General features: G+C 31.0%; 1 protein-coding gene across 1 annotated transcript in view; it reads right to left on the bottom strand.

The window, feature by feature from the left end:
• Window positions 1–21,723, bottom strand: part of LOC149802203 (dynein axonemal heavy chain 3-like) — a 281,860-nt gene that overhangs the window by 154,436 nt on the left and 105,701 nt on the right. The window contains exon 33 of the mRNA XM_089956614.1: window positions 18,879–19,023. Within this exon, the coding sequence (XP_089812740.1) occupies window positions 18,879–19,023 (145 nt within the window). The remainder of the gene's footprint in view (window positions 1–18,878; window positions 19,024–21,723) is intronic.

Below are 21,723 nucleotides of genomic sequence, written 5' to 3'. Positions count from 1 at the left end.
AATTCAAATGAATAATTAATATGTGAAGAGAATATATATTTTGGAAAAAGTGCACTTTTGTATGAAAAGGACTCTTTTCTATACATAAACACCTTTCATGTTTGCACAGACTTTGCATCTACATGTATGTACAATGACAAATTATATTTATCCAATATTGTACATCATTTGCAGCAGGTAATAATCTGATACACATATTCAGGCAACTACATGTATTATCTCACAAAGTGTGCAATCATGGAACAGACTGGAGTGAATGCTCCACAGTTCTAACTAGCATAAGAAGCCTTTACTTCACAGTTCTACCTAGTGTAAGAAGCCTTTACTTCACAGTTCTACCTAGTGTATGAAGCCTTTACTTCACAGTTCTACCTAGTGTACGAAGCCTTTACTTCACAGTTCTACCTCATGTAAGAAGCCTTTACTTCACAGTTCTACCTAGTGTATGAAGCCTTTACTTCACAGTTCTACCTAGTGTATGAAGCCTTTACTTCACAGTTCTACCTAGTGTATGAAGCCTTTACTTCACAGTTCTACCTAGTGTATGAAGCCTTTACTTCACAGTTCTACCTAGTGTACGAAGCCTTTACTTCACAGTTCTACCTCATGTAAGAAGCCTTTACTTCACAGTTCTACCTAGTGTACGAAGCCTTTACTTCACAGTTCTACCTCATGTAAGAAGCCTTTACTTCACAGTTCTACCTAGTGTATGAAGCCTTTACTTCACAGTTCTACCTAGTGTAAGAAGCCTTACTTCACAGTTCTACCTCATGTAAGAAGCCTTTACTTCACAGTTCTACCTAGTGTATGAAGCCTTTACTTCAAAGTTCTACCTAGTGTATGAAGCCTTTACTTCACAGTTCTACCTAGTGTACGAAGCCTTTACTTCACAGTTCTACCTCATGTAAGAAGCCTTTACTTCACAGTTCTACCTAGTGTACGAAGCCTTTACTTCACAGTTCTACCTCATGTAAGAAGCCTTTACTTCACAGTTCTACCTAGTGTATGAAGCCTTTACTTCACAGTTCTACCTAGTGTAAGAAGCCTTACTTCACAGTTCTACCTCATGTAAGAAGCCTTTACTTCACAGTTCTACCTAGTGTATGAAGCCTTTACTTCAAAGTTCTACCTAGTGTATGAAGCCTTTACTTCACAGTTCTACCTCATGTAAGAAGCCTTTACTTCACAGTTCTACCTAGTGTAAGAAGCCTTACTTCACAGTTCTACCTAGTGTATGAAGCCTTTACTTCACAGTTCTACCTAGTGTACGAAGCCTTTACTTCACAGTTCTACCTAGTGTATGAAGCCTTTACTTCACAGTTCTACCTAGTGTAAGAAGCCTTACTTCACAGTTCTACCTCATGTAAGAAGCCTTTACTTCACAGTTCTACCTAGTGTATGAAGCCTTTACTTCAAAGTTCTACCTAGTGTATGAAGCCTTTACTTCACAGTTCTACCTAGTGTACGAAGCCTTTACTTCACAGTTCTACCTCATGTAAGAAGCCTTTACTTCACAGTTCTACCTAGTGTATGAAGCCTTTACTTCACAGTTCTACCTAGTGTATGAAGCCTTTACTTCACAGTTCTACCTAGTGTATGAAGCCTTACTTCACAGTTCTACCTAGTGTAAGAAGCCTTACTTCACAGTTCTACCTAGTGTATGAAGCCTTTACTTCACAGTTCTACCTAGTGTATGAAGATCTGAACTTGAACAAGTACATTAATCTCAAAAGCTTGTGCTAATAATGCTAATAATTTGGACTTTAGTATATCCACACTTGAACTTATTTACTGAAATAAATCCTCTTTAAATACACACCAGGAATAATATCAATAATGCATGACAAGTGTACTAAAATAAAATCTTACATGTTTTTTTCATCTTTATTTCTAACTGATATCAATGAAAAACTGTAATTTGAAAGAACAGCATGCTATAGGAACAACATGGTGCCAAACATATGCATGGCTTGCATATAGAAATTGAGCAAATAATTTATGTGGATCCCAATCAAATTCAATCTGAATCCAGAATACTTCCTCCTCCCTCCCACTGACCCTCCCTTTCCCAATCAGGCTCAGGGATGTAAAATAGGCTCAATACACTCTCATATATGTTTAAAGAGAAGACTAATGGAGGCAGAGATCATGGATGGCTCGGTGATAAGTGTGCTTGTCTTACAATTGAAAGGGTGTGGGTTTAAATCCCACTACTGGCTATCTTAGCGTGCTCTAAAGCAAGGTACTTTACTCTGATTGCCTCAGCACTAAAAAACACACCTGTGTTGACGTGCCATAAAATATCAAACCAAACTATAATTTTTCCTGAAATTACTGTCAATTTATTTAACTTCTATTACTTGTCAATGAACATGTCACTGTAAAACTTATTCAGTTTTCATATCATATGAAATAAGAATTTTAATTAAATAGGAAAAAACCAGGATTTCTCCATTTGCAGTAGTAAGAATATACAGTGATGTAATCTCATTCACATAAGAGAATTTAAGTTAATAATTCCTGGTGTGTAGCCTCATAAAATACTTGAATGTGGGACAACTAAAAAAAAATCTCATATCCTTGTTGTACCAGATTCTAATACAGTAAAAAGTAGTTTTCATTGGCTGATATGACCTTACCAATTCAGCAGACCCAAAGTAGCTGTTAGGTTTATCCTTAGAGAGTACAAGGAAAAAGTTCAAATAATAAATATAACATTACATAAGAAATATAACAAAAACTATTGGAAATAATACACATTTCTTCCAAAAGACAATAATCAACACACGATGCGACAACAGTAAGGTTCTACCTTACCGTATACAAATTCTGACTAACTCAATGGGGATTTTCTGCACAGACCCATGTAGAAAATGCAATTAAAAGAAAACAATACAGTAAACCAAGCCTGGTCTGGAGATTATAAAACTGGTCTCGAGTTTGACCTGGAGCTTGAAATGTTACAAAGTCCTTGATTGGCTAATGCTGAATTTCAAGTTCAAACTCAAGCTCGAAACTCTTATGATTTCCGGGTCTGGAGATAAAAAAAAACTTAAAACTTCAGATCTTTAATGATATTTTGCGCTAAACCAATCACAAAGAATTTTACTTTTGTAAAGTCAATTTTGATTTGTAGAAAGTGGAAACACAGTCTCTGACTCGGAGTTAAATGATCTCTAGACCAGGCCTTATATTTTTCAAAACTTTTATCCAATAAAATTGAGTTCAAGCTCTAAAACGTTAAAAGTTTATACCTTAAATTATAATAAAGCAATAATAAAAATAATAATAATAAACACTTTATTTTATGAGAATAACTTGGCTAAAATAATACTACTCTCCCCTGATACCCTCAGAATTAACAAACTACTGTAAACAGATTAATAAATTTAAATAAAATAATAATAAAGCACACTTAAATACATTAAGTATAAAAATATAAGCTGTATATAAAATGAATTAAGAGAATAAACTGGAGTGCATATATTTCAATATTTACAATGACAACTGCCTTTAACAATGATGGTCGTATGAGTTTGTTTTGAACTGTTTCTGATCCTATTACTTTGTAGACTTCATTCCAAAGAATAGCACCAGAGTAAGTGAAAATTTTTTTTTATAAAGTATTTGTTTTTGGAAATGGTATTTTACAATGATCATTCATAACACATCTTGAGTGGTAGGAAACTTTTCATCTGATGTGAAATAACTTCTTGAGAATACCACAGAACAAACTTGATTTATTTTCTTACTCCAGTTAGATTTTTATCAAAACTAACTCCCAAAAGTTTTTCTTTGTCAGCATTAGATTATCTGCAATATACAGTTCAAGACTTGCATTTCTGTTCACTGAAAATCTCTGCCTAAGGGATTGGTAAACTTGCTATTCTGTAAGCACCAGTATTCAATTTGATCTAAATCTTAACCAGATTTGTTTGTTCAAAGTTTAAACATTCAAATCCGATTTGTGCAATGCAGTATCATCTACATATAGATCAGTTTTTGAATGCTGCACATACAGGGGCAAGTCATTATAAACAATATGAATAATACAGGCCCTAAAATAGGTCCCTGTGAAACTCCTATGTTGATGAACATTATCAGGGATTTAATTTTGCCAATAACAGCTTGTTGGTTTCTGTCAGTAAAGAATGATTTGAACAATCAGAGTGATAGTGGGAACAATTGTGCTTTTCATGTTCCCATACAGGTATTTATGGTCAGCTAAGCTGAAAACCTTCTTAAAATCACATGTGGTAAAATACTGATGAACTACTGAAACATGCCATGTATATGGTAAAATACTACTGAAACAAACTGTCACAAAAAGTATGCTGGCTTTGGTCCAGCAGGTAGGTCACCATTTTGAACACTGAATGAGATATGTTCTTATATATAAATGATCTCCTTTTCTTTGACCTTCCCTCAATCAGAATGAAGAGTGCCACAAACAGTACTTTCCCCTAGGAGTCATAAAGCTCTAATTACATGCATATGTCATATTTGATGATTTAAAGGTGACAAATATGCTTACCTATTGAGAGACAATACATTATCTGTACTGTGACATAACCATACCTTTATGGGTGTGTGTGATTAGGATTTTTAATGTAGCTTTAACAATTGTTCAGTCATATCACTAAGATGTCTACAGTGTGGCAGTTTATGGTGATGTCTAGCACTATGGCATCATGCCACAGACATGTAGCATGATGTCCCACCCAGTTACATTATTCTGACACCAGGCTGACCAGTCCTAACACTAACCTCTTAATGCTGAGTGCCTAGTGAGGCAGCTGTTAGTACCATTTTTGTAAGTCTTTAGTATGACTCGGCCGGGGTTCGAACCCATGATCTCCCGCTTCCGAGGCAGACGCACTAACCACTAGCCATCGAAGCGGTCTACGTTTATGGGAAATTGCAATATCTGTAATGTGACATAACCATGGCTTTATGGGAAAATGCAATATCTGTAATGTGACATAACCATACCTTTATGGGAAAATGCAATATCTGTAAAGTGACATAACCATACCTTTATGGGAAAATGCAATATCTGTAATGTGACATAACCATACCTTTCTGGGAAAATGCAATATCTGTAATGTGACATAACCATACCTTTCTGGGAAAATGCAATATCTGTAATGTGATATAACCATACCTTTATGGGAAAATGCAATATCTGTAATGTAACATAACCATACCTTTATGGGAAAATGAAATATCTGTAATGTGACATAACCATACCATTATGGGAAAATGTAATATCTGTAATGTGACATAACCATAGCTTTATGGGAAATTGCAATATTCTGTAATGTGACATAACCATAGCTTTATGGGATATAGGTTTATCTGTAATGTTACATAAAAATATCTTTACAGGACACTGCAATATGACATAATCATACCTTCATACCTTTATAGGAAATTACAATATCTGTAATGTGACATAACCAAATTTGTATGTGACTTTGCAATATATGTAATGTGAAATAACCTTACCTGTAAGTGACATTGCAATATCTGTGATGTGATATAACCATACCTTTAAGAGACATTGCAATATCTGTAATGTGACATAACCATACTTTTATGGGACAAACACCAAAACTCTTTTGACCAGCTTGATATTGTAAGTTATATATTATCTCAACTGCATGTGAAATCTGCAAATCTGTCACATGACTTCTGAATTAGTTATGTTACATAAAAAACACTGTATCTTAATGTGATAACCAAAGGACTGTATGTAACATCTACATGTCTGTATGTATGTGCATCTGTACATGACATCCACAATGAACTGTATAACATCACCATGCATGTGTCCATGTTGTGCAACAGAATCCATTTCAAGTACTGAATATTTTGTTTGCATCATGTCCTCATGTTATATCAGCATACGTATACATGATACATGTATCTGCAATGAAGTGTAACCATCACCATGTGCCCTGGTTGCATTACTGGGTCCAAATCAAGTATTACAGATTTTGTTTGCATATACCAGGTGAAAATAAGGGAAACTTAAAGGTTCTGCATAGCATGTGTGTGAGTTATCTGAATATATTTGTGACATTACGTGACACTACTATTCCGTGTGACACTACTACTCTGTGTGACTGTACTATTCTGTAACTGTACTTTTCTGTCACACTCACCTGTTCTGTGACATCACGATGTCTTTATGTGACATAATGTTTTTATGCAACAGTTACATATCTGCATGTGAAATCTACATGTCACCTATGTCCTTTTATCTACATCAATGTGAGACAGCTGCATTTAACTGCTAACAATGACTATGTGTATGTGACAATGTTATGCCACTAATGTGCTACTTTGAGTCAATTAGCATTGCCTATAGCTATATCATATTAAATATTGTGAAATTATTGACAAATAGGCAATAATCAATATAATTTAAGACAATTTATATTCAGTGTAGTTTCAAATGGCATTCATCAATTTAATAATCTATTAAGTAAAACTTAAAAAATGAATTTTTTGTATACGAAAGAAACAAACCAACAATATATGTACTGAATGTGGTACAGTATTATGGCACTGCTGGTGGGTTTCTATTTGTTTTGTGTTCTTCTGATAAAATGTTCAGCTTTTTAAAGTCCCAAGAAAAAACTATTCAAACATTTTTCTGTTTCAAAATATTTGGCAAGTAATTTTTTGATGTATTTAGTCATTAAATATAATTACATTTGCCTTGCACTAACATATTTTGATGTATTTAATCACTAAATATAATTACATCTGCCTTGCACTGACATAGTTTGATGTATTTAATCATTAAATATAATTACATTTGCCTTGCACTGACATATTTTGATGTATTTAGTCATTAAATTACATCTGCCTTGCACTGACATATTTTGATGTATTTAATCAATAAATATAATTACATTTGCCTTGCACTGACATATTTTGATGCATTTAATCATTAAATATAATTACATTTGCCTTGCACTGACATATTTTGATGTATTTAATCATTAAATTACATTTGCCTTGTACTGACATATTTTGATGTATTTAATCACTAAATATAATTACATCTGCCTTGCACTGACATATTTTGATGTATTTAACCATTAAATATAATTAAATTTGCCTTGCACTGGCATATTTTGAGGTATTTAATCACTAAATATAATTACATCTGCCTTGCACTGACATATTTTGATGTATTTAATCATTAAATATAATTAAATTTGCCTTGCACTGACATATTTTGATGTATTTAATCATTAAATATAATTACATTTGCCTTGCACTGACATATTTTGATGTATTTAATCATTAAAGATAACTATATTTGCCTTGCACTAACATATTTTGATGTATTTAATCATTAAATTACATCTGCCTTGCACTGACATATTTTGATGCATTTAATCATTAAATATAATTACATTTGCATTGCACTGACATATTTTGATGTATTTAATCATTAAATATAATTACATTTGCCTTGCACTGACATATTTTGATGTATTTAGTCATTAAATATAATTACATTTGCCTTGCACTGACATATTTTGATGCATTTAATCACTAAATATAATTACATCTGCCTTGCACTGACATATTTTGATGTATTTAATCATTAAATATAATTAAATTTGCCTTGCACTGACATATTTTGATGTATTTAATCATTAAATATAATTAAATTTGCCTTGCACTGACATATTTTGATGTATTTAATCATTAAATATAATTAAATTTGCCTTGCACTGACATATTTTGATGTATTTAATCATTAAATATAATTAAATTTGCCTTGCACTGACATATTTTGATGTATCTAATCATTAAATATAATTACATCTGCCTTGCACTGACATATTTTGATGTATTTAATCATTAAATATAATTACATTTGCCTTGCACTGACATATTTTGATGTATTTAATCATTAAATATAATTACATTTGCCTTGCACTGACATATTTTGATGTATTTAATCATTAAATTTAATTACATTTGCCTTGCACTGACATATTTTGATGTATTTAATCATTAAATATAATTACATTTGCCTTGCACTGACATATTTTTATGTATTCAATCACTAAATATAATTACATCTGACTTGCACTGACATATTTTGATGTATTTAATCATTAAATATAATTAAATTTGCCTTGCACTGACATATTTTGATGTATTTAATCATTAGATATAATTACATTTGCCTTGCACTGACATATTTTGATGTATTTAATCATTAGATATAATTACATTTGCCTTGCACTGACATATTTTGATGTATTTAATCATTAAATATAATTACATTTGCCTTGCACTAACATATTTTGATGTATTTAATCACTAAATATAATTACATCTGCCTTGCACTGACATATTTTGATGTATTTAATCATTAAATATAATTACATTTGCCTTGCACTGACATATTTTGATGTATTTAATCATTAAATATAATTACATTTGCCTTGCACTGACATATTTTGATGTATTTAACCATCAAATTACATTTGCCTTGCACTGACATATTTTGATGTATTTAATCACTAAATATAATTACATCTGCCTTGCACTGACATATTTTGATGTATTTAATCATTGAATATAATTACATTTGCCTTGCACTGACATATTTTTATGTATTTAATCATTAAATATAATTACATCTGCCTTGCACTGACATATTTTGATGTATTTAATCATTAAATATAATTACAGTTGCCTTGCACTGACATATTTTGATGTATTTAGTCATTAAATATAATTACATTTGCCTTGCACTGACATATTATGATGTATTTAATCATTAAATATAATTACATTTGCCTTGCACTGACATATTTTGATGTATTTAATCATTAAATATAATTACATTTGCTTTGCACTGACATATTTTGATGTATTTAATCATTAAATTACATTTGCCTTGCACTGACATATTTTGATGTACTTAATCACTAAATATAATTACATCTGCCTTGCACTGACATATTTTGATGTATTTAATCATTAAAAATAATTAAATTTGCCTTGCACTGACATATTTTGATGTATTTAATCACCAAATATAATTACATTTGCCTTGCACTGACATATTTTGATGTATTTAATCATTAAATATAATTATATTTTGATGTATTTAATCATTAAATTACATCTGCCTTGCACTGACATATTTTGATGTATTTAATCATTAAAAATAATTAAATTTGCCTTGCACTGACATATTTTGATGTATTTAGTCATTAAATATAATTACATTTGCCTTGCACTGACATATTTTGATGTATTTAGTCATTAAATATAATTACATTTGCCTTGCACTGACATATTTTGATGTATTTAATCATTAAATATAATTACATTTGCCTTGCACTGACATATTTTGATGTATTTAATCATTAAATATAATTACATTTGCCTTGCACTAACATATTTTGATGTATTTAATCATTAAATTAGATCTGCCTTGCACTGACATATTTTGATGTATTTAATCATTAAAAATAATTACATCTGCCTTGCACTGACATATTTTGATGTATTTAGTCATTAAATATAATTACATTTGCCTTGCACTGACATATTTTGATGTATTTAGTCATTAAATATAATTACATTTGCCTTGCACTGACATATTTTGATGTATTTAATCATTAAATATAATTACATTTGCCTTGCACTGATATATTTTGATGTATTTAATCATTAAATTACATCTGTCTTGCACTGACATATTTTGATGTATTTAATCATTAAATTACATTTGCCTTGCACTGACATATTTTGATGTATTTAATCACTAAATATAATTACATCTGCCTTGCACTGACATATTTTGATGTATTTAATCATTAAAAATAATTAAATTTGCCTTGCACTGACATATTTTGATGTATTTAATCACTAAATATAATTACATTTGCCTTGCACTAACATATTTTGATGTATTTAATCATTAAATATAATTACATTTGCCTTGCACTAACATATTTTGATGTATTTAATCATTAAAGTACATCTGCCTTGCACTGACATATTTTGATGTATTTAATCATTAAAAATAATTAAATTTGCCTTGCACTGACATATTTTGATGTATTTAATCATTAAATATAATTACATCTGCCTTGCACTGACATATTTTGATGTATTTAGTCATTAAATATAATTACAGTTGCCTTGCACTGACATATTTTGATGTATTTAGTCATTAAATATAATTACATTTGCCTTGCACTGACATATTTTGATGTATTTAGTCATTAAATATAATTACATCTGCCTTGCACTGACATATTTTGATGTATTTAATCATTAAATATAATTACAGTTGCCTTGCACTGACATATTTTGATGTATTTAATCATTAAATATAATTACATTTGCCTTGCACTAACATATTTTGATGTATTTAATCATTAAATTACATCTGCCTTGCACTGACATATTTTGATGTATTTAATCATTAAAAATAATTAAATTTGCCTTGCACTGACATATTTTGATGTATTTAATCATTAAATATAATTACATTTGCCTTGCACTAACATATTTTGATGTATTTAATCATTAAATTACATCTGCCTTGCACTGACATATTTTGATGTATTTAATCATTAAAAATAATTAAATTTGCCTTGCACTGACATATTTTGATGTATTTAATCATTAAATATAATTACATCTGCCTTGCACTGACATATTTTGATGTATTTAGTCATTAAATATAATTACATTTGCCTTGCACTGACATATTTTGATGTATTTAGTCATTAAATATAATTTCATTTGCCTTGCACTGACATATTTTGATGTATTTAGTCATTAAATATAATTTCATCAGCCTTGCACTGACATATTTTGATGTATTTAATCATTAAATATAATTACATTTGCCTTGCACTAACATATTTTGATGTATTTAATCATTAAATTAGATCTGCCTTGCACTGACATATTTTGATGTATTTAATCATTAAAAATAATTAAATTTGCCTTGCACTGACATATTTTGATGTATTTAATCATTAAATATAATTACATCTGCCTTGCACTGACATATTTTGATGTATTTAGTCATTAAATATAATTACAGTTGCCTTGCACTGACATATTTTGATGTATTTAGTCATTAAATATAATTACATTTGCCTTGCACTGACATATTTTGATGTATTTAGTCATTAAATATAATTACATCTGCCTTGCACTGACATATTTTGATGTATTTAATCATTAAATATAATTACAGTTGCCTTGCACTGACATATTTTGATGTATTTAGTCATTAAATATAATTACATTTGCCTTGCACTAACATATTTTGATGTATTTAATCATTAAATTACATCTGCCTTGCACTGACATATTTTGATGTATTTAATCATTAAAAATAATTAAATTTGCCTTGCACTGACATATTTTGATGTATTTAATCATTAAATATAATTACATTTGCCTTGCACTAACATATTTTGATGTATTTAATCATTAAATTACATCTGCCTTGCACTGACATATTTTGATGTATTTAATCATTAAAAATAATTAAATTTGCCTTGCACTGACATATTTTGATGTATTTAATCATTAAATATAATTACATCTGCCTTGCACTGACATATTTTGATGTATTTAGTCATTAAATATAATTACATTTGCCTTGCACTGACATATTTTGATGTATTTAGTCATTAAATATAATTACATTTGCCTTGCACTGACATATTTTGATGTATTTAATCATTAAATATAATTACATTTGCCTTGCACTAACATATTTTGATGTATTTAATCATTAAATTAGATCTGCCTTGCACTGACATATTTTGATGTATTTAATCATTAAAAATAATTAAATTTGCCTTGCACTGACATATTTTGATGTATTTAATCATTAAATATAATTACATCTGCCTTGCACTGACATATTTTGATGTATTTAGTCATTAAATATAATTACAGTTGCCTTGCACTGACATATTTTGATGTATTTAGTCATTAAATATAATTACATTTGCCTTGCACTGACATATTTTGATGTATTTAATCATTAAATATAATTACATTTGCCTTGCACTGACATATTTTGATGTATTTAATCATTAGATATAATTACATTTGCCTTGCACTAACATATTTTGATGTATTTAATCATTAAAAATAATTAAATTTGCCTTGCACTGACATATTTTGATGTATTTAATCATTAAATATAATTACATCTGCCTTGCACTGACATATTTTGATGTATTTAATCATTAAATATAATTACATTTGCCTTGCACTGACATATTTTGATGTATTTAATCATTAAATATAATTACATTTGCCTTGCACTGACATATTTTGATGTATTTAATCATTAAATATAATTACATTTGCCTTGCACTGACATATTTTGATGTATTTAATCATTAAATATAATTACATTTGCCTTGCACTGATATATTTTGATGTATTTAATCATTAAATTACATCTGTCTTGCACTGACATATTTTGATGTATTTAATCACTAAATATAATTACATTTGCCTTGCACTGACATATTTTGATGTATTTAATCATTAAATATAATTATATTTGCCTTGCACTGACATATTTTGATGTATTTAATCATTAAATTACATCTGTCTTGCACTGACATATTCTGATGTATTTAGTCATTAAATATAATTACATTTGCCTTGCACTGACACATTTTGATGCATTTAATCATTAAATATAATTAAATCTGCCTTGCACTGACATATTTTGTTACATGTTTTGCTCATATAACACAGAACTTTTGAAAAGATTTATCTTTTTATGCTAGAAGCTTTCCATATAAAAACTAATGTCCAATCTTAAGCAATCTTTTAGATATTAATTTCATCTAGCCTAGAGTATATATATATATATATATATATATATATATATATATATATATATATATATATATATATATACCATCTATTAATCCAATGTGATTAATAATTAATCTGTGTTATCCAAGAAAACAAGAAGATGCTCTTTTGTGAAGGTGCTATCTTACCATCACTGGAGTACAATATTTTAGATACATTTCCTACAATGAATATTCAAATTTTGGTCAGATTATATATTTAAATTTTCTGTCCTTTAGAGTTTTCCCAAAAATTCCAAGTTCTTTAAAATCAATCTAATGCTTCGAGTTTCCAAGGAATCTGTTTATTAATGGCCTCCAAGTGTAACAAAGTATTCATTTACATGGGGATGTGTATGTGTATATGCTTGTGTGTGTGTATGTATATATAAAAGGCTTCCTGAAATACCTGTATTTGCCAGACATGACTGTCAGTTCAAGAGTTTTCTATGTGTAGCTTATGGGTTGATTTTTGTCAGACAATCAATTAAGAAGTCACCAACTAAACATCATTCAAGGGTGACCAGGTCTTTTTAACACTTTCTTTGACAAAGAATCAGAAGATATGCCACCTGTTAAGATGGTCACAGCTCAATTGCCTGAAAGCAAATCATGGGGATAAACTTAGTTCGTTGATACCACCTGATGAGTCCTATAGAGGGGCTGAAACAGTTTCTGTAATGATTATACATTATAATCTGTAGTTTTACATACTTCTATCATGTACATCAAAATGTCTGGTTGTACATTTCAGGAAGCCACCCTATCCTGCAATAGTAGTGTATTATGTAGTGAACTGGAATGTAGGTTGAATGATAATGGTGAAAATGTTAAAATTTAGTAAAATCTATATGAAATTAAATATAATGATAAAAATAAAAAATCCTACAGGATATAGGGGAAATTTTTTATATATAACCACATTTCCTCAAAAAGAATGCTGAAAATGTAAACAGACACATTATGAGTGTCGGGTAGAATTAAAAAGCAAAAAAAAACAACAACAGTCAAATGTACAGTAATTTATGTATTATTACCTGATCACATGTTCTCCTAATGTTTGGTGCAAGAAACTTCAACCCAAACTCTAAGTAAAAACTAAGTGACATTCAGTAACTATCATCTAAGGTTTCTTAGGATCTTTCGGATTTTTAATTAATTTTCTTGCATACAAAAATTTAAATCAGTTACCCAATATTATTTTTGTTTGAGAATTTTAAAACTGAGTTTGAGATTTTGTGTTCAAAATCTATGCAGAGGGAAAAGTGACTAAGAATTCCAATCTATGATTTTAACACATGGATGATTAACTACAGTGTCACATTGTGGGAAAATTTGCAGATGCCTCATGTATATACATGTATCATCTATAGTTAATTCAACTAAGTCTCTTCGTAAGATCTTAGTTAAGAACTCCAGGATGTTTGCTGCAAATCGCCCGTGACTTTCCGACCAACATGAAAGTAATCTCAGGTTGTGGGAAAATGAGAACCAGAGTGACCAGCAAGTGTTAAATTATCAAGGCAATTTCAAAGAGACCAGACCATATCCAATCAAATCCAAGAGTTTACATTTAGGGCAAATTCTTTACAAGTAAGCCACTGATGTTCAAACTAAATTCATTTTAAATTCAGCACATGAACCTTGCCAGGGGTGGATCATAGAGGATTTAAGAGCCATTAGACAGTGCTCTGTGCAGCCTAAATTGCCACTTGCTAAAGGCAGGAAGGAATTCTTGTTGGAATACTAGGTTTGGATTTGAGAACTAAGGCTTCTTAAGAAAGCTTTCCAGGTGTGAGTTAAAGGCTCAACACTCAAAGAGCCAAAACGAGGTAGAGACACAAAGGGCACATGGTAGGCATTCAAAGTGACATCAGCAGTTGTGTGTAGGTGCAGTGATGGAAGGAGTACGTGATCTTAAGTACAGGTTGTGATGGAAGGAGTATGTGATCTTAAGTAACTGGAAGTGTTGGAGGAATCGATCTGAAAGTGCCAGGACAGCATGTTGGCAAGGGTACTGGAAGTGAAAAAAATGGCAAAAATGTACTTCTTTGGTGCAAGGTAATATTGCCTCAAAGGATGGTCTGTCCAAATAATGGTCAAATGAAAGATGGACCACTGACACAGATGCAGAATATTTCAGGTTTTGCTCAAAGTGTTTAAATAAAGTTTTCAAATACATCTTCTATTCCAGTGTCCTTGATGTGCAATATCAGTTTTGGAAAACTCACTTATGGTTGTTGTAGTGTTTTACGCCATTTTTCAGCACACGATAGGCTATACATAGCAGCCAGTATTAATGGTGGAGGAAGAACCCGAGAAAACCCCCGGAAAGAACCACTGACTCATGAGAAGCTACCAGCAAGCTTTCTCACATACCCACACTGACCGAATCTGAGACTCAAACCCGCACAGACAGAGGTGAGATGGCAGTGATCCGTAACGGAGAGCGCTTTGGACCACTTGGCCACTCGGGGCCCCAATTCACTTATAGTAAAATTATAAGCAAAAATCTGCTTTAGATCATATGCTGCCATCTTGAAAAAAATCTGGGAAATTTGTGGCCTCTTTTTCTATTAGCAAAGTTTTGTAACAACAATGTAGAGCACTGAAGACACTAACATAATGCCTATCCTGGCTTAGTTTTGTTTGAGTGGCTCTGATTTTTTTCAAACACTCGTGCATGACATTGGATGGTGAGATTGTATAACACACTCAACTGCAAACAATATATAAAGTATTTCTCCCATGATAAGACAAAAGTATCAGCCTAATATATTGTCAAGAAATAAGGCGTGGATTTATTATCAGGATTAGATATCCTTTGCAAATATTTTCCAATTTGTTTCTTTTAATTGGGAGAGGCTTATCATCAAGCACAGACTTTTTATGGGATAAATATGGTGATGTACTGTCAGATGAAAGTCTCCACTACTTATTCTCCTTATAATTGCAAATGAATAGCATAGATATTGCTATAGTGGCACATGATGCAATGGTAGGTATGGGTGGATTATGTTTGCAGTTGGGTGTTGATTGCACAAGGGTCAAATATCCCATCTCTTGTGTAAGATAGGCATGTTATATACATGAAAGAAGCAATTCATATCTGTGTGGTAATAAATGACTAACATTGGAAATCCACAGAAAGATGTTGGTAAATGATTAACATTGGAAATCCACAAAAAGAGTACCCTAAAATACAGATTGATTCATAAGGACACAGACATATCAAAGTTGAGAATGTGCTTAAAAGATGAGTTGATATTAAAGCAGATACAAATAAATACAAGTAGTATATGTAAGTAATGACAAGGTATATCATCAGATGTTGGAGATAGCAACTACCAATATATACATTAGCAATTTACAGAGTACAAGGTACAAACGACTCTTTATATTTAAAAATTTTATGTACACATAACACACATAACTGGATATGTTCTTGGCAACAAATTTTTTTTTCTTATCTGGGACTTTTACTCTATTTTAATTTTTTCTATATCCAATGGACATTTCTTTTTGGCTCCTATTTTATGACAAATGACTGATTGCAAATTTAATGAAAATAAGCCCCATAAAGACAGCCAGGTACGCAGTATATTTCTTGAAAACTACCTGCAAGTTAAATTGTATAAGCTACTACATTTCACATGTAAGAGGTAAGCACTTAAGCATTTTTAACCTCAGTTATATATTCATGCCCACGATTTTTCTTTTTCCCCCCAATGATACGTCCTTTTATTAGACATGGGAAAGAGGCAGGCTATTTGCATTTGACAAAGTCTTCACAAGAAGTCCACAGACAGATCGTATTTTGATTTTGCAATTAATACCTACGGGAGATAACAATGTCAAGGCTCTCTACTGAAACCTTTTGATTAAATGAGCTGCTAAGTACATGAACTACAGGCATGTATACATGCAAACAGAAATTACCTGGATTTCCTGTTTGGTAAGCAAAGTAAATTGTAAACTGTTAGAGGCATCACAACAATGCAAGAAAGCATAGTTATAAAATAATAAGATTAAAAAATAATACACTACATGTATTTTGAACTACAATATAAAATATCAATCTAAACATTCACACAGATTACATCTACAAGTACTGATATTCTGACAGGTTATATCTACATGTACTGACATTCTGACAGGTTACATCTATAGGTACTGACATTCTGACAGGTTACATCTATAGGTACTGACATTCTGACAGGTTACATCTATAGGTACTGACATTCTGACAGGTTACATCTATAGGTACTGACATTCTGACAGGTTACATCTATAGGTACTGACATTCTGACAGGATACATCTATAGGTACTGATATTCTGACAGGTTACATCTATAGGTACTGACATTCTGACAGGATACATCTATAGGTACTGATATTCTGACAGGTTACATCTATAGGTACTGACATTCTGACAGGATACATCTATAGGTACTGATATTCTGACAGGTTACATCTATAGGTACTGACATTCTGACAGGATACATCTATAGGCACTGTCTGTATCCTTAGACACTTTATTTTCTCTCTAAACAACTGTTTATTATAAACCATAAGTTTTCTGACAGTCATGGTTGTTAAGTTTATTCTTGATTGACATTTTTCACTTTTGTAAAATGGTTGCAGTGTATAATTGCTCTAACAAAGTGCAAAGAAAAACCAAATAACTACAAATCAGTCTAAAAGTTGTATTAGATCATGACCAAATTTCTGGCTCCGCCTTCTGAATGTGTTCCAGTATAATTCTATCAAGATTAATTGGATCAAAAATATGAGTTTATATATCTAATTAGACCAAGTCCTGGTTCAAACCAAAATTAGGTCAGCACTTTTTCTGATATGTAAATGTGGACATTAATGCTGGTGTCTGACATAATTCTTTTAGTATATGTGACATTCAGGATGTAAATATAAGATTCAATATTGACCCTTTCCATAAAAAAGTGCTTACATCCCATTGTTCTCCATGTAGGAGGACAACAACATAAAATTTTGTATAGATTTTAAGGTAAAGTTGTTTCATACATTTACAAATAGCAGATACACGCAATGACCTAAATTATGTGAACATGTTTTGGAATGGTATAAATCAAATGAATTCAGAACTTTGTATTATTTCTGCTCGTGAATATAGAATATTGTACAAATTCAAGTCCACATTTCAGCATTTTAATAAATTATAAAGCATTCCTCAGTACAAAAATTGAATTTGTATGTAAGAAAAAGATCCCTACTGTTCTCCACCTGCAGGTCCACACAGATGGAATAGGCGTAATGCACTCTTCTGCATCCTGCAAGTGACAACTAATGACAGCAAGAGCCACAGTGGCTCATGGGTAAGAAAATCAGATTTGTGAGTTGTTCATTTTCAAATCTTACCATTAATCCAGCTTGACTACTGTGGCATTTCCTTGAATGGGGGGAGAGGTCACTTTAGTCCAATTTGCCTCAGCAGTAAATAATATACTTGTGTTGTCTTAAAACACAAAACCTAACCAAACCAATTATTTTATGGTGAAACAAATACTCAATCCCTTACTTATGTAATTAAGAGTCAAAGAAAAATCTTTTTTTCTTTGATAAGTTCCTTTTATTACTGTAATGATAAAGTAGTAATCAACCAGTACATTCATCATTACACACTTAAAATATGTCTAATTTGGCAATTCACTCCCATTAATTTTAAAACATATATTTGGAAAATTACATTTTTTTTATAGAAATGGTAAAATTTGGAGAGTAACTCGCAAAAAGATTTATAAAAACTGTCAGTGATCACATCTGCAAAGGTTAAGAAAAGAAATTATTTATTGAGTAAAAACAGGTTTTCATTCTGAAAGCAGTGCTGTGTAAGTTATGCAACCTGAAAATTTCACAGCAAATCTTAAGCATTAGATAGGTTGCTGATTATGTTAAAAAAAAAGTTACTTTTATGACATATAATTATAAAATTGTACAAACCCTGGCTTTGTCATCTATGTTAACAGGGGTAACAAGGCTACTCCATTGATTCCATGACCCATACTGCCTGCGAAGGTAGACATGGTCAAATACCAGGCCCTTCTTGGGAATCATCAGGTTACGGGCAATCTTTAGATCCTTAGGCCTGAAAAATATGTTTGGGATTATTAGTAAAAGAAATTTATGATTTAGAAATGGGTTCATCAGTATATTTAATTTTCATGCTTTTTGTGAATTAGGTTTTACATTTTTTTAAACGAACGATGCAAATTTAATTAGAGTATATATTTGAACATTATATCCATATATACTAGTGACTCATGAAAATAATATAAAGGGAATGTATTAGTTAAACAAACATATTTCTCATTTTTGTTTTCAGTTAGTTTTGGACATATTTTAAATGTGATAAATTTATGATAAAATATACCATCATATCTTCAGGTGTGTTATTTATATAATTACTGTTCCTCATCCATGTTTACCTGGATGCTGAGACTGTTTATAGCAGTTTAAAAGATACCTTATATACTTGCTTATAGGTCCAACTGCAAGCAACTTAGATCTTGATCTGCCATAGCATAATGCACTGGCAGATCAGGGTCTGTGTTACTTGTTCTACTTATTACTCCTAATAAACTGCTGACATCCAATTCTGCCAGTATATTATGCAACAACGAATCTGTGCCCATGCAGTTGGATTGGCCTTAAAAGCATGTATAAACAGTATTTACCGTATTCTATACAATAATATGGTGTACTTAAATTATTATCTGGGTAATTTTGATGTGTTATTAAAAAAATACTGTTCCTCATCAATGTTTACTTTGATGCTGAGACTGTCGGAAACAGTTTAAAACATACTGTATTCAATGCAACATATGCACTGTGTCCTTGACAAATTATCATTTGGGTAAATTTGATGAGGAAATAGCCTGTCATGCCATTGATATGCATTGTCTATAATCACACATGTGTGTGCATACAAGAAAAGTGATCTCTTTGTCTATGCTGAGAACTCTCAAATTTGACAGTTCATTCTCAAACATGGTCATGCTCAGTAAAATACATGTGAGATCACTTTTTCAGACTGGTTTAATCCACACAAAAAAGTCATCATGATGCAATGTCATGCATGTGAGATGCTGCACCAAATCAAGATGTTCTCAGCACAGTTAAGAATACCTCCGATAAGGCACACTACAACTAAGATGTGTGTTTATAAATGGATAATTTATATATGGGTTTTGATAAAAAGATAATGCAGTATCAAATACAGTCAAGTCCCAAAATCATTCAATTTTGTAACATTCTGAAGAAAAATATTGCTTAACACTTGATCTCATATGAGTTTAGAAATTTGATACATTATTCTTGACTTTCTACTATAATATGCCAAATAATCTATTTAAAAAAATCATATTGGTTATAAACTGAAGCTTTACAATTTTTATATTATAAACAAAAAAGCATTTTAAAATCAAGTCTTGTAAGTACACAAGCATTAGACTGGAAAGAATGAATGAGGCAAAAAAATTAGACACATGAATTTGTTATTAAAATGCAAATTCTCATAAGATAAGCAATTTTAAGCCAACACCAAGAATCACCCTCCTAAAACAAAAATGTTAATCGAGTGTGGTTTTTCAAGAAAAAATAAAGATGCAGTGGTGAAAATGCTGTCAATTAATGGATGACATTATGACATAAGTAAGTAATGATTTCAAAGGAAATGAGGATAGAATTTGGGCTGTTGGGAAAACATTTTGTAATTATATCAAGTAAAGCATAACTGTTAGCCTAATTACTAGATGCTGAACTAGTTTCCTTATCTGACAATTTACTGGCTCCTTTCAACAATCTTTTATTGGTACAAAATTCTGTCATTATCCATGATCCAAAATTGATACTTAACAATAACAAAGAAAACCCAAAACCTTATTTGGGCTAAATGTGGATAAAATTTGTTCAAAATAATTTTAGAAAAAAAAAAAAAAGAAAGATCCTGCATATCAAGCCTTGGCAAAAACAAGCCAAATCCCACATGTTGAGCCTACAAGCAAAGCAATACTGAAATACTTTCCACCAAAACCCTAACAAACTGTTCATGCTGTACTAGAAACTGGTAACTAGTATGTCTCAATTCCCAATAATGTTGGCTTAATAAGAAGCAGTAAGATTGATAGTGTAAAATTTAATTTCATTACCAGCCAAAACAAGACATTGTTAATCCTCAGTAATTCTTAATGGATCACGAAACATATGATCTTATCGGGTAACATGGCCATTGCATGACTGTTCACAAAACATATGATCTTATTGGGTAACATGGCCATTGCATGACTGTTCACAAAACATATGATCTTATCGGGTAACATGGCCATTGCATGACTGTTCATAAAACATATGATCTTATCGGGTAACATGGCCATTGCATGACTGTTCATAAAACATATGATCTTATCAGGGTAACATGGCCATTGCAAGACTGTTCAAAAAATTTCCCAGCATGAGAATGTACTTAATTCGGAATTTCATTTCTTGAATATTTTTTGTATGAAAAGTTATATGTAAGGATAATTTATTGATGTCACAACCTCTATAATTGCTGCTGTTTTTTTAACGTATATTTACTGATTATTTGTTTGTTAAATCTGGAAAGAGGATATCAAATGATAACTCTGCATGTACTCAGAGTTGAAAGTTTTTATACAAGTGGGGTCTGCATGTTAAATATCACAACATCCTACCAATCATAAGAAGAAAACACCTAGCAGTGACAAAAGTTTCTAATAAAGTGCCATTGTAACTCATATACAGCACTCTCTCATTATAATTCTGTCCA

Source organism: Sinohyriopsis cumingii, chromosome 4, assembly GCF_028554795.1.
Source record: "Sinohyriopsis cumingii isolate HCF-2022 chromosome 4, ASM2855479v2, whole genome shotgun sequence".
NCBI classification, from domain to species: Eukaryota; Metazoa; Mollusca; class Bivalvia; order Unionida; family Unionidae; genus Sinohyriopsis; species Sinohyriopsis cumingii.
Note: the sequence above shows the minus strand (reverse complement) of the source record. Positions and strands in the feature narration are given on the sequence as shown.